This window comes from Dromiciops gliroides, chromosome 4 (assembly GCF_019393635.1).
Source record: "Dromiciops gliroides isolate mDroGli1 chromosome 4, mDroGli1.pri, whole genome shotgun sequence".
Lineage (NCBI taxonomy): Eukaryota > Metazoa > Chordata > Mammalia > Microbiotheria > Microbiotheriidae > Dromiciops > Dromiciops gliroides.
This window is the reverse complement of record NC_057864.1, coordinates 190,409,823-190,435,468: the sequence shown is the minus strand read 5'-3', so window position 1 is coordinate 190,435,468 and position 25,646 is coordinate 190,409,823. Positions and strand designations below refer to the sequence as shown.

The 25,646-nt window shown below is 44.4% G+C and overlaps 1 protein-coding gene across 1 annotated transcript; it reads right to left on the bottom strand.

The window, feature by feature from the left end:
- Positions 1-1,861: 1,861 nt before the first annotated feature.
- On the bottom strand, positions 1,862-24,196 carry DBF4B (DBF4 zinc finger B). The gene is made up of 12 exons (XM_044002087.1): positions 24,117-24,196; positions 22,597-22,745; positions 20,921-21,103; positions 19,703-19,753; positions 18,784-18,868; positions 16,245-16,318; positions 15,277-15,313; positions 13,008-13,053; positions 7,643-7,759; positions 5,304-5,412; positions 4,912-5,036; positions 1,862-4,155 (listed from the first exon to the last, which is right to left on the bottom strand). The coding sequence occupies exons 1-12, from the start codon at positions 24,154-24,156 to the stop codon at positions 2,829-2,831; spliced, it is 2,343 nt and encodes a 780-aa protein (XP_043858022.1). The 5' UTR covers positions 24,157-24,196; the 3' UTR covers positions 1,862-2,828.
- Between the last annotated feature and the right edge of the window lie 1,450 nt (positions 24,197-25,646).

Here is a 25,646-nt window from a genome sequence, read left to right as displayed (position 1 = left end):
GGGGAAAGGGGACATCTTTGCTTTATTCCTGTAATTATTGGGAAATCTAGTAGGTAACTGTGTGTGTGGGGTTTTTTTGTTTGTTTGTTTGTTTGTTTTGGTGAGGCAATTGAGGTTAAGTGACTTGCCTAGGGTCACACAGCTAGTAACTGTTAAGTGTCTGAGGCCAGATTTGAACTCAGGTCCTCCTGAATCCAGGGCTGGTGCTCTATCCACTGTGCCGCCTAGCTGCGCATAACTGTGTGTTAAAGAAATTAGTTTTGCATCAGTGTGTAGGATGGGTTGAAGAGACTAAAACAATAGCAAAGGAATAAACTAAAGGGCTTGAACTACATAAGTTTCTGTTGTTGAGCCAGTTCAGTTGTGTCCAAATATCTTTGTGAGCCCATTTGGGGCTTTCCTAGAAATGATACTGGAGTGGTTTGCTATACCTTCTCCAGCTCATTTTATAGACGAGGAAACAGAAGCAAACAGGCCGAAGTGACTTGCTCAGGGTCTTATAGCTAGCAAGTAAATATCTGATGCTGGATTTGCAATCATTAGGAAGATGAGTCTTTGATTCTAGGCCTGGTGGTTTATCCACTGTGCCACTTAGTTGCCCCAAACTATAGAAGCAATAGTAGAAATACATAAGAAAGGGAAGATTTGAGGGATATTAAGAATGAATGAGAGGCAGCTAGGTGGCGCAGTGAATAGAGAGCACTGGCCCTGGAGTCAGGAGTACGTGAGTTCAAATCCAGCCTCAGACACTTAACACTTACTAGCTGTGTAATCCTGGGCAAGTCATTTAACCCCAATTGCCTCACTAAAAAAAAAAAAAAATGAATGAGGTAGCGCAGTGGGAAAAGCACCGGCCCTGGATTCAGGAGGACCTAAGTCCAGATCCGGCCTTAGACACTTAACATTGACTAGCTGTGTGACCCTGGGCAAGTCACTTAACCCCAATTGCCTCACCAAAACAAACAAACAAACAAACAAAAAAAGAATGAAACTTCAAGACTAATTTGATATGGAGGGTGAAAGGCAGAAGTCAAAGATAATTGAGTTATGTGATGTCAACGACTGGGAGAATGACTAAGTCAGGAGTCATTTTATTTATGCCTGTGTATTTAAGGGAGAAGTAGGAAGATAAGTTGAGACATTGCATTTTGGTGAGGTCTGTATTGATGTAGTTGGTCATGGAGTCAGAAGAGAGTGAATGACTTACTCCTGGCATTATCAAATTGATGGTTCAACAGGAATAATGACAAATAAGAGGTTATGGTTAGAGAGGGTAGGGCACCCAGTTTGAGATATAGGGTGTTATGTCATAATGCAGGTCTCTATGACAGGATAAGGATTTTATAACATTAGAACTTGTTATTAATATTGAATGGAAGATAATGGCAATAGGCCAGGTGGAAGATGAAAGAATGGGTACTAGAGAAGTTAGCCCAGTGTGATGGCAAGGACTTCAAATGAGGATGCTGGTGAACTGATTGTCCAGAAGTGGCACTACAAGGGATCAGAGTGGGCATACATTTCCCACTGAGGGGAAAGAAGCCTTATTGGAAAGGTAGGTTGGGGATGTGATAACATATGGGTAAAAGGCAGGCTATAGTCACAGTGAGGACAAAAATGGTTGGGGATTCCACAGTACTCAATGGAAAGAACCTTTGTCAGGGCCCACAGGATTCACAGCTATCATCTAGTACAACTCTCTTAACAGACTTGCCCAGAGTCTTTCCACTGTACCTACCAATTGTTCAGATCAAATGAGATAGCGTATGTAAAGCAATTACATAGTCAGTCGTCACCTTTTTAACAAATCTATTTATTTGTATTCTTTATAACAAAATTAAAATTTCTCAACTTACTCAGGAATACTATTTAAAATGCCAAACAGGGGATTGGGGCTTGTACATCAGTTATTTCATTTCCAAGTTAATAACTAAGGTCTTCATGAAGACCTGTGCCAACTTTCCCTTAAACTTAGTCATTTATTAGCATCAAGCCTCAGGCAGTTCCAATTAAAAGAATAAGTGGAGGAAAGAGATAGACACAGAGAATGAGAACTGCAGCATAGATTAAAAGTGGGGGGAGGAGCATTCAAGGAATCAATAGCAAATCCATCTCTATTTACAGATTAATGGTTCAGCAGAGTGGAGTGAGGGCTCCGAGGAATGCGGACAGTGATGGGGGAGTAAGTGGAGTAATGATAATTATCTCAGGAAGGCAGGGCCTCTAAGTTATTGGGGGTGGGCTCCCTGCTGAGCCTGGGGAAATGGCTGGAAAGGTTTACATCAGCTCCCCACCCAGCTCCATCCTGGAATGGAGGGAAAAGGTCGGTGCTAGGAGCCAGCTAAGTGTGTTGGGAGGAAACTCCATGGACTTGGCAAGTGCCAATCCCCTCCCCAACCCCCCAGTACCAGATCTGTGTGCTGCTGTGTAGCAGAGACTGAGGGGGGAGGAGATTGAGCACAAGTGAACCAGATATTTGTGGGATGGGAGGCTAATTCTAGGGGAAACCTTAGCCCTTTTAAGGGGGAAAATGCTTTGGCTATAATGGAAAACTGGAATGAATGTAACTCCTGTTGTTAAATTTACAATTTCTCTCTATGCCAATCATGCCTCTTAGAATGGAGGGAAGGTAGTGACATCCTGTTCAAGGATTATTGCCCTGAACAAGGCATGTAGACAGAGGGGTCATGGCTGTGGGGCATCATGGAGGAAGGAGGCACCAGGTCAGCCCAGCCCATTCTACATGAAATCTCTGGAGTTCAGTAGGGTTAGATTAAGCTGGGTCTACAAAAATGCCCAGCTATCTGTACTAGCTTCAAGGAGCTTGCTCAGCTGGTCCAGGTGTCCAGGCAGGCCTCAAAGTTCAAGAAGGGGGCACCATCTGTCTCTGTTCGGCAGTTCCCTTGATTCTGCTCTTCCTTCCTTTCCCAATCTAGCTCAGGTTTGGGCTGTAGCACTGAATAGAGGTGGGACTCATAGCCACTGTCTACTATCACGATCCGGGCCCGGCGGAGACCTTCGGCATCCAAGGAGCGGTCTCGTGAAGCCTGTGGCCTTTCTAGCTTTGAGAGGAGCTGTGTGTCCCATTCTGACTCTGAAGAACAGTGTTCCACCAACAGTGGAGAGCTAACTTTAGCGGGAAGGAGGGAGATGGGGGCTGCAGAAGGAATGGGGTGCCAGGTGCCATCCACATTACCACATCTCTCTGATGGTGGGCAATGAGGAGGGGATACCACATCCTCTAATGATGACAGGAAACTGGTTCCTTGCAAATGCTTGTCAGAGCTAAAGGTTGTCAGCGGGAGGGGTGCAGATTGGCAGGGTGGGTAGCTAGACTGAGAATGATGATCAGGGGAAGGACTAGAGACCCAACAGGAAGACAGCTTTGGGGATCTCTGGGCCCCTTCTTGGAGAGAGAGAAGGCCTTCATCCTCGGACACCTTTGTTATTATGTCTACTTCCAAGCCTGGGAGATCAGAGCACCGTGGATGTCTCTGAAGCTTGCTAGGAGAGATGTGCTGGGAGGGAGAGGGAGATGTACACTTGTGGGCAGCACCAACTGGAGAAACAAGCAAAATGTCTGGATTCACGCTGTGGTGGGGAGGGGGAGATAAAGTGTCTCTTTGTTCATGCCCAGCTACCAGAGGGCACAAGACAGGCATGTCTGAGATGCTGGGATAGCGCAGAGCATCAATGGGAACCCGAAGTTTTTTCTCAGCCCTACAATTAGGGGACTGGAGTTTCCGCTTATGGCCCATCAATGAGCTGTTTTGCTCACTGAGGGAAGAAGGGGCTGCCAACCTGTCACAACAATGGGGTTGAGCCAGGAGTTCCACAGAAGTGGCACAAGCCAGAGTGAGTCGGTGAGTTAGCAATGGTGCCCTGGAGGAGTCCCTAACAATCCCACCCGACTGGCCTGAGCTCTTGGAACCCTCTGCTTCTACAACCTTCCCATCACTAGTCTGTTCAGCTGGTGCCAAGGGGTCAAGAGTGCCTGATGATAAATGGTCATCTCCTTTCTTCTCCACCCTTCCCAGGGTTCCATTTGTCCCAGGAGAGGAAGCCCTGGGATCTGGACGGTGGCTTGGAGGAGGTGATCTTTGGAAAGAACCCCAACTCTGATGTTCCAGACCAACAGCTGGAGAGCCCGGCAGCCTAGAAAGACAATTACCCGATCAGTTGTAAGTACAGACTGGAGTGTTGGAGAAGAGAGAGGATGACCCAGTGAAAAACAATGGAGACCCGAGCTTGGTTTCTCTTGGGGCATGTGCTGTCACAGCCAGGACTCAGTTTTTTCCAACTAAAAAGATCCATGGCCCCTTGAGCGTCTGTTTTCTGTGTCCAAGCCTAGACTGGTCTCCAGAACCCCCTCTTTTCTTGACTCTGTGGCCTTGTGGTTAGAGCTGGCCAGAGAGGAGCAGGTGAGAGGGCATCCCACTTAGAGGCTCTAAACACAGGGATCCTGCTTGGGGTTGCTGCAGAGGGCAGTGGAAGCAGCAGCAGCATCAGAGAAGAGGAGAAACCACAGCCCTGGGCTGAGGAGGAGCTGCCCACAGCTTGCAAAAGAGGAAACCAAAATTTGCTCAGAGCACCAGAGGCTGCCTCTTCCTCAGGTCCCTGAGATTTCTCTTCTTCACCTGAGTTGAATTAGTTTCTTTTTAAAGGGATAATTCCCTTTTCCTTCCCTGAACTCTCCCCAGAGGGAAGAGAATTCACCAAGGTCACACAGAGACAAACAGGAAGAGAAGGAGGGGGAAGGGGAGAGAAGGGAACACCCCCCCAGGCAGATCCTCACTGGCAATTTCTTCCCATCCCTGCCCCAAGCATCTGAAATGGGAGAGAACACCAAAGGCGGGACCCTCCAGGTACAATGGCTATGTAGTGCCTAGTCACAGGGAAAGTCCCACTCACCTGGGGGGCACCATCTGAATGGAGAGTTCAGCAAAGTTACTGCTCAGCTGGGATGAGATCTGATCCACTGCTGCATAATTGGATGCTTCCACGGCAAAGCCCCTGTGCCGGTCACTTTGGAGATGCTGAATGGGAAGCAGAGATGCAGACCTTTGACTGAAGAGGTCAAGGGCACTAGGGAGCTTCCCTTGGAAGCTGACTGGAGGTGCTGATGGTATGGGCAGAGCATGCCACAGGGAGGTCTGTGCTGGCACTGCCCAGGACCTGGCAGGGAAAGGGGCTGAGGGATCTGTGCTTTTGGGGTTCTGGCTGCCCTTTCTACAATCCAAAATATGTGTGAGCAAGAAGGAGGCCTCTTAGAAACCCCTAGACTCCTGAGGGAGCAGCCTTACCCCGTGGAGCTCCTCAAAGTCCTCTTGGCAGCACTCACAGTAGCCCTTCTTCCTCCTGGGCACCGTACAGGCCGGAGACTGGGGGCTCAGCTCAGCACCTTCAGCGTCTCTAGGGACAGAAACACAACAAACAAAAGTTATGGCAGCTCGAGAGAGTCCCAAACCCTGCAAAAACCAAGACATCTACTTATTTCTCTTCCAGAATCAGTCTCCCTAGAGGATCCTTAACCTTTTGACTTGCAATCCCACAATCCCTGAGGATGCAAGATGTGGAAGGGAGATAATGGCATTAGGACTGGGCCAATGAGGAGAAGAAGGCAGATTTATCACTGACAGGGCCACTTCATGCCAGGCACATCCCTCCTTGTGTCTACTGCCTTCTGGCAGCTGAGAGGATCGCAGTGAAGAGGGAGGTGGACACTACTCTGGAGGTCCTTCTCTCATGAGTCAGACCTCCTTCTCTCCTGACCTCTGCCTTTCCTCCTTCCTGACAGTGGGTGTGGGTGGGCTTCTTCAACCCAACCCCAGACCTCAGGACACAGAGAAAGCATCTGTGAAAAGAAAGAGGACCACTTGTGGGGAATCAATTCTGCCCACCCATCAAACCAATTAGGCCTTTGGGACAAAGGGAAACAAAGACAATGCAAAATAGGTAAAATCTCAAGCTCTCCCTCCTAACCCACCCCCACCTCCAGCATTCTTCCCCTCTTTCTGGATTCAGTTGGTGACTAGCCCCTGGTTCTCCAGATCCTAAATGCTTTAAGATCAAAGATTGAGGGCTAGAAAGGACCGTAGGGGATCCTCTCCTTCAAAGCCTTCATTGAGGGTCAGAGAGGAAGCACTTGCTTGAGATGACCTGCGTGCCTAGTATCATGAGCTCACATCCATTTCTCTGGTTCCTTCTGCTTCACCAGAGGTATGTGAGCAGTGAGGAAAGTCTATGCAGATGACTTTCTCATCTACATCACCAGCTCTATCCCACCCCCATCTCACCTCAACCTCAGTTCCATCCTTGCTCCTCAATGTCTCACCAACAGCTCAGATCAACATGTCTAAAACCAATCTCTCTCCTATCCCGTCCCCAAAAGCTTTCCTCCCTGACCTTCTCATTCTCTTAGAACTGAAATCTCTTCAGTATTCCTAGTAAAGAAATACCCTATGGACAGAACTACAACTATTCTACATGTTATAGTCTATAGCCTGGGGCATTTAGAAACTAACTTGCATAAGGACTGGCTAGCATGTGTCAGAAATCAAACCAGAACCCAGGTCTTCCTGACTCCAAGGTCAGATCTCTTTTCGAGTGTGCCATGGCTGAGCTTTGCTAGACGTGTGACATTTTTGATATGATGTTACTGTAGGTAAAACAAATGCATGAGTAATTTTAATATAAATATTATTTATCTACCATATATATCATGGTAAGTGTTCAGAAAACCAACAAAACTTGCTCATTGCAGGCGCACACTAACCTCAAAGCATATTAAACCTTGAACTCATACAAAACCCGACAAAAACAGCTACTCTTGGTCATGGGAAACTTCACGTGCTGAGTGTCCTGACTCTTGCACTGCCACCAACTTAAAACGCCATTGTACTGCTGTCCCTCGTGGCAATGAATACTGCAGCATGAGCAAACACATTATGAGAACCAATGCCTTATGCCATTCGGGCTCTCAAAGCCTTGACATTAATTTTGATGTCTTCTTCTTCTTCTTCTTTGGCCCCTATATTCATTCATCAGATCAAATTCTGTAAAGGTTTCACTGGAAATCTCCCTCCCACCATCTTCCTCTGGATGATGCTTGAGTTGGTCTAGCTCTCAGTCCTCATTATTTCATGGTAGGATAATTACAACTGCTGCTGAGGGGCAGCTAGGTGGCGCAGTGGATAGAGCACCGGTCCTGGATTCAGAAGGACCTGAGTTCAAATCCGGCCTCAGACACTTAACACTTACTAGTTGTGTGACCCTGGGCAAGTCACTTAACCCTCATTGCCCTGCAAAAAGACAAAAACAAAACAACTGCTGCTGAGCTGCTCTCATTTAGGAGCTCACCATCTAGACAACTGAGTGCCACCTGAATTTGGCCATGGTACTTGAGCAGACCCACAACTCCCTTCTTCCTCCTCCCTTTCCTTCTCTCCCGTCTATCACTTAGGTCAGCAGGTAGCACTGCCAGGGACTGTCTGGTACTACTGATGCTCAGGGCTAAAGCAAATAAAAACTAATCTCAAGATGCAAAGGCCAGATGGAAACTCCAAAGTAAACCTTTGTAAACCTTTGCTTGGAACCAGCCCTCCATGTTCAGGTGCCCAGGCATGGAGCCAGAAAGACCTACTTGGCTTTGGGTTTGTGGAAGGAGGTTCTTGGAGTTTCAAAAGGACTTGTGTTTTGGGGTCCCAGGAAGATAAGCTCAGGAAAGCACTTGAATTGATGGTAGAAAGGTTGAAATTTTCTAAAAAAACAAAAATATACACAATCAATAAATACATCAAACTCACAGAACTCCAAAGTTTGCTTGTAATTGGGGGAAACAAAGGAAAGGAAGTTAGATCAATCCATATCCAAGGTCCATAGGAACAATTCTCATTACATACTCAAATTTTAGTTTATTTTTTTTAAACTTCAAAGCAAAAATATCAATAATTTCTAAATCAATATATTTAAATAGTTTTCAAACTACTTTTATATTATTTCTTTTGAGACTTTCAATAAGCTGCTAGGGGCAGATGGGTGATACAGTGGATAAAGCACTGGGCTTGGAGTCAGTAAGATTTGAATTCAAATCCTATTTCAGATACTTATTAGCTGTATGACCCTGGGCAAGTCACTGAACCTGCTTGTCTCAGTTTCTCCAACCATAAAATGGGGATAACCGTAGCACCTGCTTCCCAGGGTGTTTGTGAGGATAAAATGAGAAAATAATTGTAAAGTACTTAGCATAGTGATGAACATAGGAAGTGCTATATAGGGACAGCTAGGTGGCGCAGTAGATAAAGCCCCAGCCCTGGGTTCAGGAGGACCTGAGTTCAAATTCAGCCTCAGACACTTGGCACTTACTAGCTATGTGACCCTGGGCAAGTCACTTAACCCTTATTGCCCCACAATAAATAAACAAACAAACAAACGTAAGTGCTATATAAATGTCAGCCTAATTATATTTATTAACAACCCAATGATGTGGATCATAGGACTATGGAATTTAAAACTGGAAAGGGCTTTAAAGACCGTCTAGTTGAACCCCCTCCTTTTACAAAGGGAAACAGAAAAGTGAAGAAGTGAACCTGTCCAAGGTCACACACAAACTAAGAACCACGACAGGTCTCCTAATTCAGTGCTTTCAACTATACCACTCAAATGTGATCAACTTCAACAATGTGATTAGCTTTCTAGTTAAAAAGTGTTCAGTATTTATTAGACAGTTTTATATGCAAGGTAACTATCTTTGTTTCTGGGGAAACAGTCTCTGCCCTGGAGGGAATATAATGCAGACAAGAGAAGAAGAACAAGTATATAATACAAATGAGAATGTAATAAAGGCAGACATGCAACAACAAAGAGATGTGGAATTTATGAAAGGAAAGATAATTTCTTTCTAGTACAGAAGGGAATCCGGAAGAACTTCCAGGGAGGAGGTGGCCCTGAAAGAATGGTAGGAATATGGGGAAGGTCTATTCTCAGAAGGACAGGGTACAGGGTACAGGGTACATAGAAATAAGAGGCAAGAGAGGTGAGGATGAGAATAAGGCACTGACCACCATTCAGTTTGGCTGACCTGGAGCATATATGGGGATCGGGTGAAATAAGGTGGTAAGTTACCCTACAGCCAGACTGTGTTCTTTAATGCCAAACTTAGGAAGCTGTATTTTATCTTGTAGGCAGTAGGGGGCCACCCAAGGTCTCTGAATGTTACTGACAGGCTTACCATGCATTAGCAAGCTTGTTTTGGCAGCTGTGTTAAGGATGTATTTGAAAAGGAGGGAGAAATGCTGAAATCATACTGAAGATCCGATTGTTAAATCTTTGCCATCCCAACCCCACCCCCCTCTCATTCCACTTCCTATTCAAACTAGATTGATAAGTCAGTCTAGGCAAGAGGCAATGAGAGCCTGAATGAGGGTGCTGGTGGCAGTGGGAGTGGAGAGAAGGAAGGGACTAGATGAGGAAGGTGAAAGCAAGTGGAGAGATAAAGATGACTCAGGTTTAATCCTGAGGGACTAGAAAATTGCCTTCAACAAAAACAGAGGACTTGGGAGGCTGATGATAAACTCGATTGCACATGTGGAGTATGAGATATTGAAAGGATGTTAAGCTTGAGATCCAAGTCCATTGATTTTTCGAGTCATTAACATAGATCATTGAAATTTCATGGGAATGGACAAAGTCATCAAGGGATGGGATAAGTATAGAGAGAGAAGAAAAGATGACCAAGGACCTAGCAGAAAACAGATGATTGCTTTCCAGAAGAGTAATTCCTCCTGCTCCTCCCAACAAGGTAACAGGGAAAGAACAGCTCTGCTTTATCTTAGTTCTTAGTGTTCTCACCTTTCAAGAAGATACAATCTACTTTCAGTATTGTACAAGGATCAGCAGAAAAGTTTGAATAGGAAGTTGAATAAGACGGGGTGGGATTGGGGTGGCAAAGATTTGACAATCAGATCTTCAATATGATTTCAGCATCACATCTGAAGATAATATCTCAAAGAATTAAGAGGTTCTCATTATTTAAATCCAAATTCAAATATTAAAATGTCTTTCAAAACCAAATTAGGGGCAACTAGGTGGCGCAGTGGATAGAGCACCGGCCCTGGAGTCAGGAGTACCTGAGTTCAAATCCAGCCTCAGACACTTAACACTTACTAGCTGTGTGACCCTGAGCAAGTCACTTAACCCCCATTGCCCTGCTAAAATTAACAAAAACAAAACAAAAAAATATCCCAAATTAGGGGCAGCTAGGTGGCGCAGTGGATAGAGCACTGGCCCTGGAGTCAGGAGTACCTGAGTTCAAATCCAGCCTCAGACACTTAACACTTACTAGCTGTGTGACCCTGGGCAAGTCACTTAACCCCAATTGCCTCACTAAAAAAACAAACAAACAAACAAAAACAAATTAAAGGGGCAGCTGGGTGGCGCAGTGGATAAAGCACAAGCCCTGGATTCAGGAGTACCTGAGTTCAAATCCGGCCTCAGACACTTAACACTTACTAGCTGTGTGACCCTGGGCAAGTCACTTAACCCCAATTGCCTCACTAAAAAAAACAAACAAACAAAAAAAAACAAATTAAAGGGGCAGCTGGGTGGTGCAGTGGATAAAGCACAAGCCCTGGATTCAGGAGTACCTGAGTTCAAATACGGCCTCAGACACTTGACACTTACTAGCTGTGTGACCCTGGGCAAGTCACTTAACCCTCATTGCCTGGCCAAAAAAAAATTTTTTTTAATTAAAAATTGACTTTTGGAAAGTCTAGACTTTTAAGATTAGAGCTGAGACCAAGTCATTAGAACATAGGTTGTTAGTAGTGACTTAAAGGTTCTTTGAGGCCAAATGTGTCATTTATTCAACAGCCTTACTCTCTCCTATCTCCAAGACTGCTTTCTTTCTATTAGTGTTTGGAGAAGCTGAGCAGCTCTCTGGATGTTTGTTGGAGAGAGAGAGAAGGCTAAAAGGATTTCAAGATTTACTCAATGGAAAGACCAAAGAAACAGGAAAGGCCTTTGCTGCAGATTAACTCTCCTTTTCCTCATAATACAAACTGGACACAATCAGGTGCTTTTTGTTTGTGGAGTGATTCAGTCAAAGACCAAAGAGAGAGATCATTTCTTCAAGAGTGCAAAGTATACTGGCTCTTGAGTCTGAGGACCAGAATTCAAATCTCATGGCTAGAGCTCACCACTTGAGTGACCTTGGACAAGTCACTGAACCTCCTTGGCCTCAATATCCTCACCTGTAAAACAAAGGGGTTGGATTCCATGGCTTCGGAGTTGCCTTCCTAGGGAATTCAGTAATCCTAGGATTACTCATGATGAAGAGTCAATAAAACATTGTCTCTGTAAGTCCTGGGCTATAAGAAAAGCTTCAAGAATACTAACATTGTAGGGGCAGCTAGGTGGCGCAGTGGATAGAGCACCAGCCCTGGAGTCAGGAGTACCTGAGTTCAAATCCGTCCTCAGACACTTGACACTAGCTATGTGACCCTGGGCAAGTCACTTAACCCCAATTGCCTCTAAAAAAACCCACCAAAACAACAACAACAAAAAAAGAATACTAACATTGTAAACACACTGAGCCCCTTAGATTATAGGGCACTAGCATGTCAACCCTTTTATCTGACCCTCCTCAATCACATTGGGAAGGCAAGCATGACAGAAATGATTCTCCCCATACAACTCATGAAGAAATGGAGATTAAGAGATGCAATACCCACAATCATGCTGCCAGGTAGTGATAGAGGTGGGGCTGCCCCCCTTGTTAGTTCTGACTGTGAGCCCAGCACTCTTTCCATTTGACCACTATCGGTAATGAAGATTTTCCCTCCCTATATGTTGCTATTTTGGATTTTTCATGTCTCTGTTCTCATCCATTAGTGTAACTACTTCAGAGCTGATTACTTACATATTTTCAGCACAGACGCATACTTTATTCCCATTCACCCAGTTTTCTGACCCACAGTCCTCTGGGTCACAACAAGCCTCTACCCTGACTGCCAAGGGCAGTAGAAACATCTTTCTTTGGGAGGTGAGCTATGTTCCTCTCAGCAGAGTTCTCTGCTGCTTTCATGCAATTGCATGCCAGGGAATCCCTGTGCCTCGGGGAGCAGAGACTCATCTATAGTAGATACTCATAAAACAAAATGCTTGACAATCCTCACTGGTCTAACACTGGGGTAGCCCTGCCTCATCAGTGCTAGGTGAGCCTGGTGAGAGGAGACAAGTAGCATGACAGAAGGGGATAGGAATCAGATTCTTGTCCCAGGTACTGTGATTAGCTAGTTGTGTGTCTGCAGGCAAATTATTTCAACTTTCTGGGCAGCTTTCTCACCTAAAAAATTGGGTAGCTTTATGTCACAGAAGCATTCATTGTGAGGATTAAATGAGATGAGATAAAAGTTCTCTGAAAAAAGCTTAAAAACAAACAACCACCCCCCTCAACAATATTAAGTACAAATATTCTTAAGCTTTTAGAAAGAGAAACCACAGAAGCCAAAAATTCACTTAAGCTAAAGCTAAGTGAATGAATCTCCTCCCATACCAAACTTTTAAAACTTTTAGATTATGAATGTAAGCTGATGTTCAATGTCCATATATATACTCAGGAAAAGAAGAAAAGCATCAATAAGCCCTGAAAGGAGTAAGAAGAGTTAATAAAAATTATTTAAAGTAGGAAATCTCAGTAATACACACATTAGATAATCAACTCTCTGAGTCATCATGAGTCAACTTTATGTATGGGGAGTATCATCATTTGTTTAACAATAACCTGAGATGATCAAAGACCAGATCAATCTTGTTCTCATTCTGGTTTTTGACTTCCACATGTGGAGCAAAGTTTTTGAAGAGGGAACAGGAAGATACACTGGGTCTCAGGAATTCTGAATGTTAATGGTAGGTCAGCCTCTATCAGTTCAACTTGGATAAGTCATTTCCTTAGTCAGGACCTCAAAGGGAAGCCTTGGGGGAGTTCGGTGGGGGTCATTCTCATTTACCTGCTGCTGTCTTCGATCTTTAAGAATGGAACCTTCAATCTTGCCACTGAAAGAACAAGCACATACATACAAGTTTAGCCATTTGTCTACAGATCAGACTTGGAGAGGAGTTTTCTTTATAAACAAGATGTACAGGGAGAGGAAGGGAGATTTTGCCAAACTATGAAAGGCTCTCATGAGCTGGAAAAACAAGACAGATTGAGATGGGTCTTTCCATTTGGCAAGGAATAAGTTTTCTACTCTCCTTTCCTTCCCTCCTTCATTTGGATAATATGAACAGTTCTATGGTTTCCAAAGAGAGAAAACTAGTGATACGTAGGGGAGAAGTATTCTCATTTCAACAGGGATTGGGAAACACGAGAACACATTGGGGAGACCAGTAAATAAAACAGACTGCTAACATGAGCTATGATACAAATGCTCCGTTTAGGTGGGAGAAACCCCACCCCCACCTACTACCATTACAAATTATGGAAAAGAGTCACCCATATAACTTTGTCTGAGTTATGAAGCTTAGTCAGATCTTTGCCAAAGGCTTGCCACCAATTCCAAGGCTCCTAAAAATCTCTCAAAACAGCATTCTATATTTAACATGAGGGAAAGGTGATAAAGAGAGAGTTGGAGTAGTAGTCGTATTTAGAGGCTAGGACCAAGAAATTCAGACTATATTACACAAAGTGAAGTCTCAAAACAAAAATATGGTCGATGAAACAACTTTAAAAAGGCATTTGGGTTTAGAAATCACCAAGTTAAAAAAAAAATCACCTACTATTAGCTTGAGTTGCTTATAAAGCCAAAGAAGTCTACTGGGTAAAAGAGATGTTAACCTAAACCCAAGGCTGCTCCTACTGCAGACCACCTATGAAAGCTAAGGGGACTAGTCAATGTTCACTCATTCTAGGGGTACACCATTAGAGGGAAGTTGGGGAGTGGTGGTTTCCTGAATAAATGCCCAATCCTGAATGGTGATGATACCCTCTAATCCCATTCCTTTTTGGGGGGAATGGGTGTTGGGAAGGTAAGAATTAATTTGGAGATCAGACTTAGAGGGGCTGAATTAGAGACAGAGGAGTTTTAGATAGTGTGGGTAAACAAGCAACAGCCAGGGATGAGAGGATAGGACATATAGGCAAAAAGTACCCAGAAAGCATCAGGACTTCAAGATAAGGACACGCAGTGGATAAAGCACCAGCCCTGGAGTCAGGAGGACCTGAGTTCAAATCCAGCCTCAGGGGCAGCTAGGTGGTGCAGTGGATAGAGCACCGGCCCTGGATTCAGGAGTACCTGAGTTCAAATCTGGCCTCAGACACTTAACACTTACTAGCTGTGTGACCCTGGGCAAGTCACTTAACCCCAATTGCCTCACCAAAAAAAAAAAACAACCAACCAACAAATCCAGCCTCAGACACTTGACACTTACTAGCTGTGTGACCCTGGGCAAGTCACTTAACCCTCACTGCCCCACAAAAAAATTAAAAAAATAAAAAATAAGACTGGCACCATCAGGCATCCCAACCCAAATTTAGGATCTTGACAATCTCAAAGTAAAGAGCAGCCTCTTTAGCTTCTAGACAGCAGCTTTCATTAATCATATTTTGGGTGATTCCTTCTATTTTCTAATTAACTTAGACACAATGATTAAAATCAATTCCTCAAAGATTTCCTTGCATTTCCAACACCAGTGCCAAGTGACTTTTCTCTGCTCTTGCTTTTGGATGTGTAAATGCCACTTAAAGAGCATCTCCGGGAGAAACTCTCTCTGTCCAAAATAAGATGATGAAGAAAAATCCTGTCAATCTGCCTGTTTGTCAAGTTTCAAGGAGTTTGGCATTTCTAAAAATGGAAAGCAGCTGTCAAACTGCCCACCCTGGAATCTTACAGAATCAAAAGGAAGAGGGAAAGAGGGTGTTTCGAACCCAAATTCACTCCATTGCAAAACACAGCCAGAGGATCTGAAAGTATATGCAATTGTGCGTACACAATCCATGCACTCAGTGGAGAGGAGCCCTGGCCCCTGAAAATACCCTCCTAAAAGCAACCCCTCAGTTGGGATTAAAGGGTGGATGTTGATCTCCACCCACAAATTAGGGCACTAGATCTTTGTGCTGACAATGAACCAGGAATGAATGTGTGTTTGAGGCAAAACTGGATATAGATTGGGCTCGTTTCCTGCCACAAATAGGAGAGGACAGATGTCGCCACACAGGGAGTCAGAGGTGTTCGGGGAAGTAGGAATTTCAATTAGACAGTGAAAAGTTTCCATACTGACCTTTAGGGGCTCTCGATTCCACTGCTGCACATGCTTTCTAAATAGGAAGAAAGGGCAGGTTAAAGCTAAGAGGGAATTGTGGGATGACATTCAGCAACATTAGATACTGTTTGATCCAGTCTGCTTCTCTCTTATATTTCCCTATTGGGAGGAACTGGTCAAACCCAAGAGCTCCTTCCCTCTGCTCATGGGAACCCTCTAGGCTTGCTGAACCAGAGTTTATTGCTGGAATAGCCTCAAAGGATGTTGAGAGTAGGCTGTCTGGTCTAGTGCAGGGCTCCTCATCTTAATACGAGCTGCTTCCTCAACTGGAGGGTGGGAGAAGGGGATTAAATCAACAGGGGGAACCTCCTAGTACTGTGTCTATAATTCTAATCCAAAGAAACAGTGAAATGTTTTCTAAATCTCCTCTTGATTCTGTGATAGCCCCAAGCATTGATCCCTGTGCCAAGTCTTAATTATTCTCTTGGTTAGCAAGAAATTTATGCTCAAGACTTTCGCTAAGAGCAATGGTTTTCCAGATGGGGTCTGCAGATCTCTGGTGGCCCGGGTGGACTCTTCAGCGGGCCAAGTGGCTGGTAAAACATGCTGGGATTGGGCATCTATGAGGTTCCCAGAGAGAATAAGGAGGAAAGAGAAGAGGTTTATTCTACAAGTCAGAGAGCTGAGAGTAAAGTAAACCATAGGAATGTAGATTTAGAGCTGAAAGGGACCTTAGCAGTAATTGTGAACCACTCCCTGAACTTTTCATTGAAGCCCAGAAGTTAAATGATTTATCTAAGGTCAGACAGGTAATATGTGATAGGGCTGGGATTAAAGAAGTCTGCCCCAAAGGCATTTGAAGGAGCAGGGGTGGAAAGTGAGAATAAATAATGTGGCTGGTCCACTGGCTGACCCAAATGGTCAATAGACTTTAAAGCTCAGGAACCACTGATGCACAGAGACTCCCCCAACCCTTTCAAACCCACCTTTGGCTTCCTTTGTTCTTGCTCGGTCATTCGCAAAATACCAAGGCACAACTGCTGCACATGCACCAACATTTCTATTGGGAGGAAAAAAGAAAGAAGGGCCATGGTCTTCATTTCCCTAGTACATGCCCGTCCATGGAGCCCCCAGGACTTAATTATTCCCCAAATCCTGCTTCGTGGTCTCTAATGGCCTTGCCTGCCACCTTCTGGCAACCAAAGGCTCTTACAACTTCTGAAAGAAAACAGGAGAAAATGGCCCAGGGGTGGGCTGGTGTTCATGGAAATCCTTTGTTCCCGAGGCAGAGAGGGGAAAAAAAACTTGGCTAGGTATAAATCAAGACCTCCTCACAAATGTTAATGAGTAACAGTCCCAGATGGGCAGAGCCAGAGGAATAACTTCAAGGGCCCAGATGTCTTCTCAGAGGGAAGGGGTGGGGGGTGGGGGGGGCAACCATTCCAAAACTTCATGGACCCATCAGAAAGAAAGCAATGTACAGAATTTAGGAAAAACTTTCTAGCAACTCCAAGCCCCTCTAGATCAGGCATACTCAGAACTAGCTAGCTGATGGGCATACTGTGCTTGTGTGGGTGGACTTAAAATTTAGAGTAGGGGGAGATTAACATCCCCATAGTCAATAATGATATCAGGTTACATGTATTTTACTTAAAGTGCTATAGGACTTTAAAGTTTGCAAAATGCTGTGTGTGTGTTTGTGTGTATGTGTGTGTGTGTGAGAGAGAGAGAGAGAAAGATCAATATAAGTGTATACACACATATACACAAACGCTTTAATTGCTAAAATAATCATATGAGGCAGATATTTTTCTCTCCATTTTGTAGATGAAAAAATGGGAAGCAGAATCACAGACAGTTAAGTGCCTGAGGCAGGTTTTGAAACCAGTTCTTCCCTACTAAGTTCACTATACTATATTAATTCTTCTGTAAGTTAAAGAGTAGAAAGAGCCAAAAAAGACTGGAACTTAGGGCTGAAAAGGTGGTAAAACTGGCATTTCCAGACTCATGCCTGTAATTGCAGGAATAAAGTCCAATATAACCCATTCCATGGCCATTTTAAAGAAGTGTCTGATACAGTATTTTGGGATTCAATTACTCCTAAGACACCTTCCACCAAACAAACCAAATAAACAACTTTGTATCTGATATTTCTGATTAAAGCCAGATATCGAAGATATAAAAAGAACTGAAACAAATATATATTTATATATATATATGTGATAGTACTATATATATATATATATATATACATATATATATAATCCATTCCTCAAAAGTTGGTAATGGATACAAACAATTTTCCAAAAGGAAATATTCCAAATTACTATTAAGAAAAATGCAAATTAAAACAATTCTGAGGTTTCACCTTATATTCAACAAACTGATAAAGATGATAAAATCCAGAAATAGACAACATTGGAGGGGCTGTGGGAAGACAGGAACACTAATATATTTTTGGCGAGTGGTACAAACTATTCTGAGAAGCAGTTTGGAATCATGGGAGAAACAGAACTAAATTATTTACACCTTCTGACTTGGTCATCCTACTATGTAAATACACTTCAAAGAGGTCAAAAACTGAAAGAAAGGCCCTATATATGCTAAAATCCCTATATCAAGCTTTCTTCAGTAGCAAAAAACTAAAAATAAGCAGGTGCCCATTGACTGGGGATGCCTGAACAAACTCTATATACGAATGTAATGGGATATTACTACTACAGTACAAGAAGTAATGAATCACTCTGCCTGAAGACATAACACAATGAGGAATTCTGAGGAGCAGTGAGAGACTTGAGGTTTTTTGGGGGTCATAGGGTCTGGGAGGGCAAGGAACCATTTCATGTTTGTCTCTGTATTCCCAGTGCCGAGTGCTTAATAAATGCTTGTAGATGGGATGAATGAGTGTAAAAAGCAGGACATCTGCTCCTCTCCAGTGCTGTACCAGTATTCCTGTTCTCCATGACTTTTTTTTTAATTCAATGTCATTTTATTTTTAGATCTACATTCTCTCCCTCCCCACTGAGAAAGCAAGCAAAACAAACCTCCTAAAACAGGGCAAGACTTGTATGAAAAACAGAACCAGCAGAACAATATACACAATGACTATAATAATGCAAATGAAAAAAGCATTAAAAGGCCTCAGATTCAAGGCAATGACCCATCTAGGCTCCCAAGGCCAGATGCTGAAACAGACTTTCATCTTCTCAGGAAGACTATCAGTGAAGAATGAAGGGTACACAGTTGCTGTGAGAGCTGGTTTTTCTCAACTGTCTTTCCTTGTTACAAGGGAAGATGTACTGGAAATTGAGTATGGTATTTTTTTTTTTTACAAAAGCCATTGATGTAACTTAAAAATGAGTAAGTAAGGTTTTAATCTAATTTCTGTCCCATCCTCGCATCCCTGTACCATTACTTATGCCCCAAACCATCTCTGGTCAGTCCCACAGTCACTTCTTCCCTCATATTCACTAATTCCCACCCCATGCTGACCACACAAAAGGAAGCAGGTTAGAGGCCTCGTACCATCAACATGGAGAATCTGTACTCCCCAGGATCGGGCATTGCTCAGGAGGCTGCTGCTACCGCCAGGACTGCCACTGCTGCTACCCTGGAATGAGGGAACAAAAGAGCTAGACCCTAAAGCTGTCCCCAAGCACAGGAATCAGGACAATAGTGCTTCCCAGGCCTTCAGCATACAGTCATCTCCCAAATCTCCATAAGAACCCAAGGGGACAATAGATGGTGACACACTTACATCGATTTCCTTACAACAACCTGGAGGCATGTGAAACAAGGAAGGACATAAGGCTCAGAGAGGAGAGGCCATTTGCCCAAGCTCACATAGCCAGTAAATGGCCCAGGCAGGACTGAGAGTCGCTTTTCCAGGGTTATTACCAAACCAATTAGAACATGCACCTATGAGGGATGACCCAGGAGTCCCAGTGCCAGTTCAAAGTCTTAGGACACCCACTGAAGCCTCTTTATTCCATGGGGTTAACAGGAGACAGAGTGAGACAACAGAGGGAAAGTGCCCGAGAAATAACCTGTGGATAACTGAGTCTGATGATTTTTTTCTACCCACTGCCTCCCCGAATCTAGCAACTCACACAATATGTCATAAGATCTTATATTTAGAGGTAGAAGGAATGAGGCATCTAGTCTAACCCTCTCGTTCTGCAGATGAGGACACTGAGGGCAGAGGGAGTTCAGTGACTTGTACAAGGTCACAAAGGTAGAAAATGTCACAAGTAAGATTTGAACCCAAGTCCTCTGACCCCAGAGCCAGTATTCTTGCCACTTCTCCACACTACCCCCTCACTTCGCTAGGTGAAGATGGAAAGCACATTTACTCTACATGTGTCAAAGCCACAGGCCCACAGCACCCCATGGTGGCTTCCAGGAGAGGTCAAACATGCCTTCCGCATGCCCTTCCCAAGCTTGCCTGATTTTTGATGGCCTTTTGCAACAGCTCTTTTCCTCTGCTCATGGGAACCTGCCAGGAGAAAGGACAAAATGGAATTTCAGAGCAGATGCTGACCTAGTGCCAAGTAGAGTTTAAAAGCTATGGTCTTGACACATCTTCCCTAGGACTCCAGGGTACAGGGACTGCTAAGGAGAGAAATGTAAAGCCTCTATTGGACTGAAGACCAGATTTCCCAGGGAGCTAAAAGCAGAGCCGAAACCCAAGTAAGGGCACTCCGGTTGTCAAAGCCCATCCAGTTAGAAAATCTCTGAGTCAATTAGTTACAAAGAGAGCCATTCTTCAAACACATGTGCATCTCATCAACTATAGGAAACTGAAGACCTTGTACAATTAGGATTAGAACTTGGGTCTTTTAAATCCTAGCCCAGAATTCCTGCCTTTATAATAACCCTGCCTCCCTACGTGGAAGCCAATCTGCGGTAAATTGTTAATGTCTTCCCATCAGCAGTACAAGTCTGAGTTGGCCTATGCCAGTGTATGCCCAGGAAACATATTGAATGAGGCAATGTCTGCAAAGTGCTAAATAAATGCTAGCTATTGCTGTTATTATTATTGTAAACTTTAGTACTGATCTCAGTTAGTTAGGACGGTAATTAAGGTGACTTTGGGTTATCTGCATTATTGTTTGTGGCTCCACTAGAGAATGGAAAACTATTTGTATTCAAGGCAAAGGAAGCCACTTCCCAGGGATCTGATCATACACACCCAGGCAACACGCATGCCATTTCTTTCTTTTTTTTTTTTTTGTGAGGCAATTGGGGTTAAGTGACTTGCCCAGGGTCACACAGCTAGTAAGTGTTAAGTGTCTGAGGCCGGATTTGAACTCAGGTACTCCTGACTCCAGGGCTGGTGCTCTATCCACTGTGCCACCTAGGTGCCCCATGCATGCCATTTCTTATGCAAAGAGGAATGGAGTCATTCCCGTCACTCAATAGTTGTATGGATAAATACACTTTGGAGTGATAAAATACTGCAACCTTGTGTACAGGGTCTCTGAGCTGTGATGAAACGTTCACAGCCCCTGAATCCAGAAAAGAGAAGCTTGTCCCAAATGAAAGTAGGAGGCACTGACTACCAGCAGCAACAACAACAAAGTCCACCACCCTCTTCCTGGGCAGAGCTCAAACACACAAAGGCAAGTTCACATTCTCAGTCTCCTGCTTCAAAAATTCTTACAGCATCTCTCGGCTTTGGCGAAAGCTTCTGGCCGCCTTTAGGATCAGCTGGAGAAGTCATTTCCACACGCCTTTTCCTAAGGCTCGTGAAGCCCTGCTGGCCCGGTGGACTCTTCTCTGCTTTGGGTTGCCTTCGGCTGGTTACGATGTAGCTCACTTCCTTGCTTAGAAAGCTCTCGATCACCTGAAAGCAGGGTGTGTGTGGTGGGGGAAGGTAGTTTAAAAAAAGGTTGCAGTTATAGAATGGAAGCATTAATGACAAAGTTTGGGAATGTAATTCTGCCCCTCATCAAACCAGAAGTGAAGAAATGTCAATGCTTTGAAACAGTCTGAGAATGAGCTCTGGAGAAAACTCCCAGGCAGAGAATGTCAGCCCAGACTATAAGAAAACAAAACCCAATCAATTGTACAGAGATAATGCTTCTGACCAAACAGCAGTAGGCCATGGATAACAAGGTGTTCTTTGGGTAGGAAACATAAGTCTACACTGGGCTGGCCATAGTTCTTCTCCTTTATCCCCAGACTTCCAAATTAGCTGTAAGAGAACTGGCTATAAGAGTGCTTAGCATAGTGCCTGGCACAGAGAAGATTCTTAATAAATGTTTATTGATTTTTTGAAAACTGGAAGTTTTGTTGTTTTTTTAAAATGGGAAGTGAACTGGATTCATGAGAACTGAATCTCTAATTTTGACAAGACTGTTCTTAAAATGGAGCTTAGAAAAAATGAGAAAAGAAAAATATTTTTGGCAATTTGTGATTTTCAGTGGAAGAAGATTCAGTTCCTTTTCAGATGGTGTTAGAAGATGGAAACTGAGTCTTTTCAAATGACCTATTGAGAAACTAGGTACTTTTATTCAGAAAATAGACCAAGGAAAAGTTCTGGCTGCTACTAATATAGATGACTGCACTGAACATGCAGAAGAATGAGTGCCAAAATGGGGCCAATACTAGCACCTACCTCCCAGAGCTGTTATGAAGATAAAATGAAATAATATATATAGAAAGTGCTTTGCAAACCTTAAAGTGCTATATAAATGTTAGGTATTAGTATAATAAGTCAGGTAGGAGAATCAGTGGCATGAATGGAGAGGAGCAGACTAATTCTGATCAGCAACTCTTCATTCCATCCCCCATACCAAGGTTTCTTTGCTCAGATTTTCATTCCTATCAGTTTGATGGTAAGGAACCTTTGTACTCTGACCCAGTTTGGACAAAGCTTAAGCTTCTGTGTTTACTTGCTGCTGAGCAGAGCACTAGTAGCTCACTTTGCTATCTCCAAAGACAAGTACCACATAGAACCTCCTGGGAACTCTGCCCTCAGCATCTATCCATGTGACTTTTAAAACTCTATTATCTTTTATCCGATTTAACTGTTTGCTGAGTTCAAAGTATCCAACTAACCCAGTTAGTCCCAATCTTTATCGAGGTTTGACAACTTATTATTTGCACAACTTCACAATGCACTATCACCCCTAAACCCCACCCTCACTCCTATCCTCTCCAGAAGGCAACAATCTCATGTTGAGTCTTTGAGATAGATATTTATTAAGGATACCTATGGGTGCTACAAGTGTGAATCACTAATCTAACCCATCTCCAACAGGCATAAGACTCCTACCCCCCCCACCCAAAACAAAACAAAACAAAACAAAACAAAACTGAAAATCTGTTACTCACCCCACCCAGCTGCTGGATAGCTCTCATCAGAAACTGGAGATTCTTGCCAGCAGGCAGATCCAAGTAGAAGGACTTTCCAGAAAGTGGCTGTCTCATGTCAGGAGGAGGTCCTTTATGGTTTTTTCCTAACGAGCTGACCACTTGAGCCCCTAGGAAAAAAGATAATAAAAAGGAACAATAAGCAAAATGTTTATGGGTACTAGAGTGTCTGCATTGACAAGATACTTGGCTCATGCCTTCTTCTGCTAGTTTTCTCCTTGACAAGATGCCGATGGTCACATTTGCATTCTCCTTCTCTGATATTTATGAGCTTCTTGGATGCCTTGGATGTTTAAAGTTACAATTCCATTTGCTTATATATCATTGACTTTTCACAATCCCTCCCCCTACTCTATAAACTCTGGCAAGCTCCAATTACCTCCAGGATCAAATATAAATTCTTGTTTGGCATTTAAGTCCTTCACAAGCTGGCCCCAAGCTACTTTTCTGGTCTTATTACACACTCCTTGCTCTCCACATGCAGTGACCACCTTATCGTTCCTCGCCCAGAGCATTCCATTTCCCGACTTCATGTCTTTGCACTCGCTGTTCCCCATGCCTGAAATACTCCCTTCTCTCCTATGCCTCTGAGAAGTTCCAATTTTTCTTCAAGGTTTAGCACAAGCACCTTCTACATAAAGCCTTTCTCTGCTTCACCCCCTTACCCCATCTCATATCTATTTTGTATCTATTTTATAATATGCTGTTTCCCCCTCCCCCCAATACTGCAAGTTCCTTAAGGGCAGGGCCCATTTCACTTTTGTCTATGTATCCCAAGTGCCTAGAATAAAGTAAGTGCTTAATAAATGATTGTGGCTTGATAAAGCAGGAACCAGAGCTAAAATTAAGGTTAGCTTTTGTTTCTGAACATATCCATCTGTCCTCATTTTTTACTATCCTCATCTTCACCATTTGCCTCAGACAAAAAATAATACAGTCTCCTGCCAAGAAACATGTGTTCTACTGGGGGGATACAATGCATACAACAGAAATACAAAGTAACCTAAGAGAACTGGAAGGAAAGGATCCTCAAGAGCATCTAATTTAATTCCCCCATTTTACAGATGAAGCAAATAAGGCCCAGAGAGGGGAAGTGACTTCCCTAAGATGAGAGCAGTTAGTGGCACACAGATGACCAGAGCTCAAATTTCCCAACTTCAAGCCCAGAGCCTTCTACTTCCCTACACTACAAACCCAGTAGGGTAAAAAATAAATGCCTCCCTGAAGTGCCACAGTGAATAGAGCATCCAGCTTGGAGTCAGATTCAAATCCAGACCCACTTATTAGCTGTGTGACTCTAGGCAAGTCACTTCATCCTGTTTGCCTCAGTTTCCTCAACTGTAAAATAAGCTGGAGAAGGAAATGGCAAAACCACTCCAGTATCTTTGTCAAGAAAACCCCCAAATGGGGTCTCGGAGAGTCAGACACGATTGAAACGACTAAATAAATCCATGATGAGAAGCCCTGGCTTGAACACCTACCTGAATGTGGAGACAAGGGCTGGAGCCTCATCTCAGACATGAGCTTCCCAGGTTGGACAACCCTGACCACACACCTGAGGAAGGAGAAGGGGGCAGCAGTTCAGCACCCACCAGCCCCACGCTCTGCCCCTCGGCCTTCCCAGCATCTCAGAGTCTGGGGTCACCCTGTCTGCGGCCCAGCTCACAGAGACCACAGAGTGCTCCCTTGCCAGTGGTCCTCCGTGCCCTTCTGACCTTCCCCCAGCCCCCTCCAAGTCCTGTCCTCCTCACCCTGTGCTCCCCAACCCCCTCCATTTCTCCGTTCTTCTCAACTTGGGTAATTGGTGCTCCTCATCCCCTTCGTGTCCCCATTCTCCTTAATCTGGGCTCTCTCGTTCCTTCTCAAACCGTCCTCCCCATTCTCCTTCCTGACCTGTGCTCCCCCCACCCCTCTTCCTCAACCTTTGGTTTTCAGCCCCCTCCACGGACCCGGCCCAGTCCTCAATAGTGCTCCTCAGCTCCCTCCCCACTGTGCTCCCCGGGGGGCCCCCCCCTCTTTCAACCCAGGTCCCCCCTTCCCGCTTCCCTTCCCCGTCTCAATTTCGAGGTCCCAGTTCGTTCTTTGGTTTCCTTCTTTCGCAGCCTACCTCCCCCTCCCCAGGCCGCCTTACAGTCCCCCGCGCCCTCAGCCGCGGCTCTCAGTTTAAATTTCCCGTCCGCTCCTCCCCCTAGAAACAACCCAATCACCACGTGACGAGGACCGACAGCGGCCGCAGCGGGACAAAAAGTCTAGGCAGACGATGCGTGCCCCCTTCTTTGCCCCGCTCCCTGCCTCGGCCCCGCCTTTCCCGACTTTCCATTGGCTAAGATTTCTGCTTTGCTCGCCCCTCCTCTTACGCAAAGCTGCAGGCGGGCTTTAAAGTTTAAAGGGGGCGGGGGTGGGCTGCCAGTGTGGAGGGGGGGGGGGGTTCGTGGTTGGGTTTCGAGCTTGTTAACTTTATTTACCCTCCTTGCCCCAAGATGATGGGAGGGCAGCGCCTCCCGGTTATTATCTATGAGACCCAGGCGGGTGGTGGATGGATATTTATGTGTGTGTGTGCGCGCGCGCGTGTGTGTCGGTGAGTTTCAGCTGTTCTTAACCAATATCCTTTTACTCGAGCCGAGTCCCATCCATTCAAATCCCTTGAGCCTCCCTGAAGACCCTTTTCAACTCTCACCTCCAAGAATTTTCCCTGAAGGCCCCTAGCTCACCGGGATCTCTGCCTTCCCCTGAACTCGTCTTTGTTGTGTCGTGAGTGCGTTACGGGGTGCCGATAAGACACTATTTGTAAAGCACATAGTAGGTACTCAATAAATACTAATTCCCTTCTGTGCTTTCCCTTTCCCAATTATTACATATGTACCAATCACTGAAGTCCATCTCTGCTCATCTTTTTATCTTATTGTTTTAGTTTATTTTATCTTATTTTTTTAGTTTATTTTGCCCCTCTCTTTTTTTTTTTTTGGTTGGGGCAATGAGGGTTAAGTGACTTGCCCAGGGTCACACAGCAA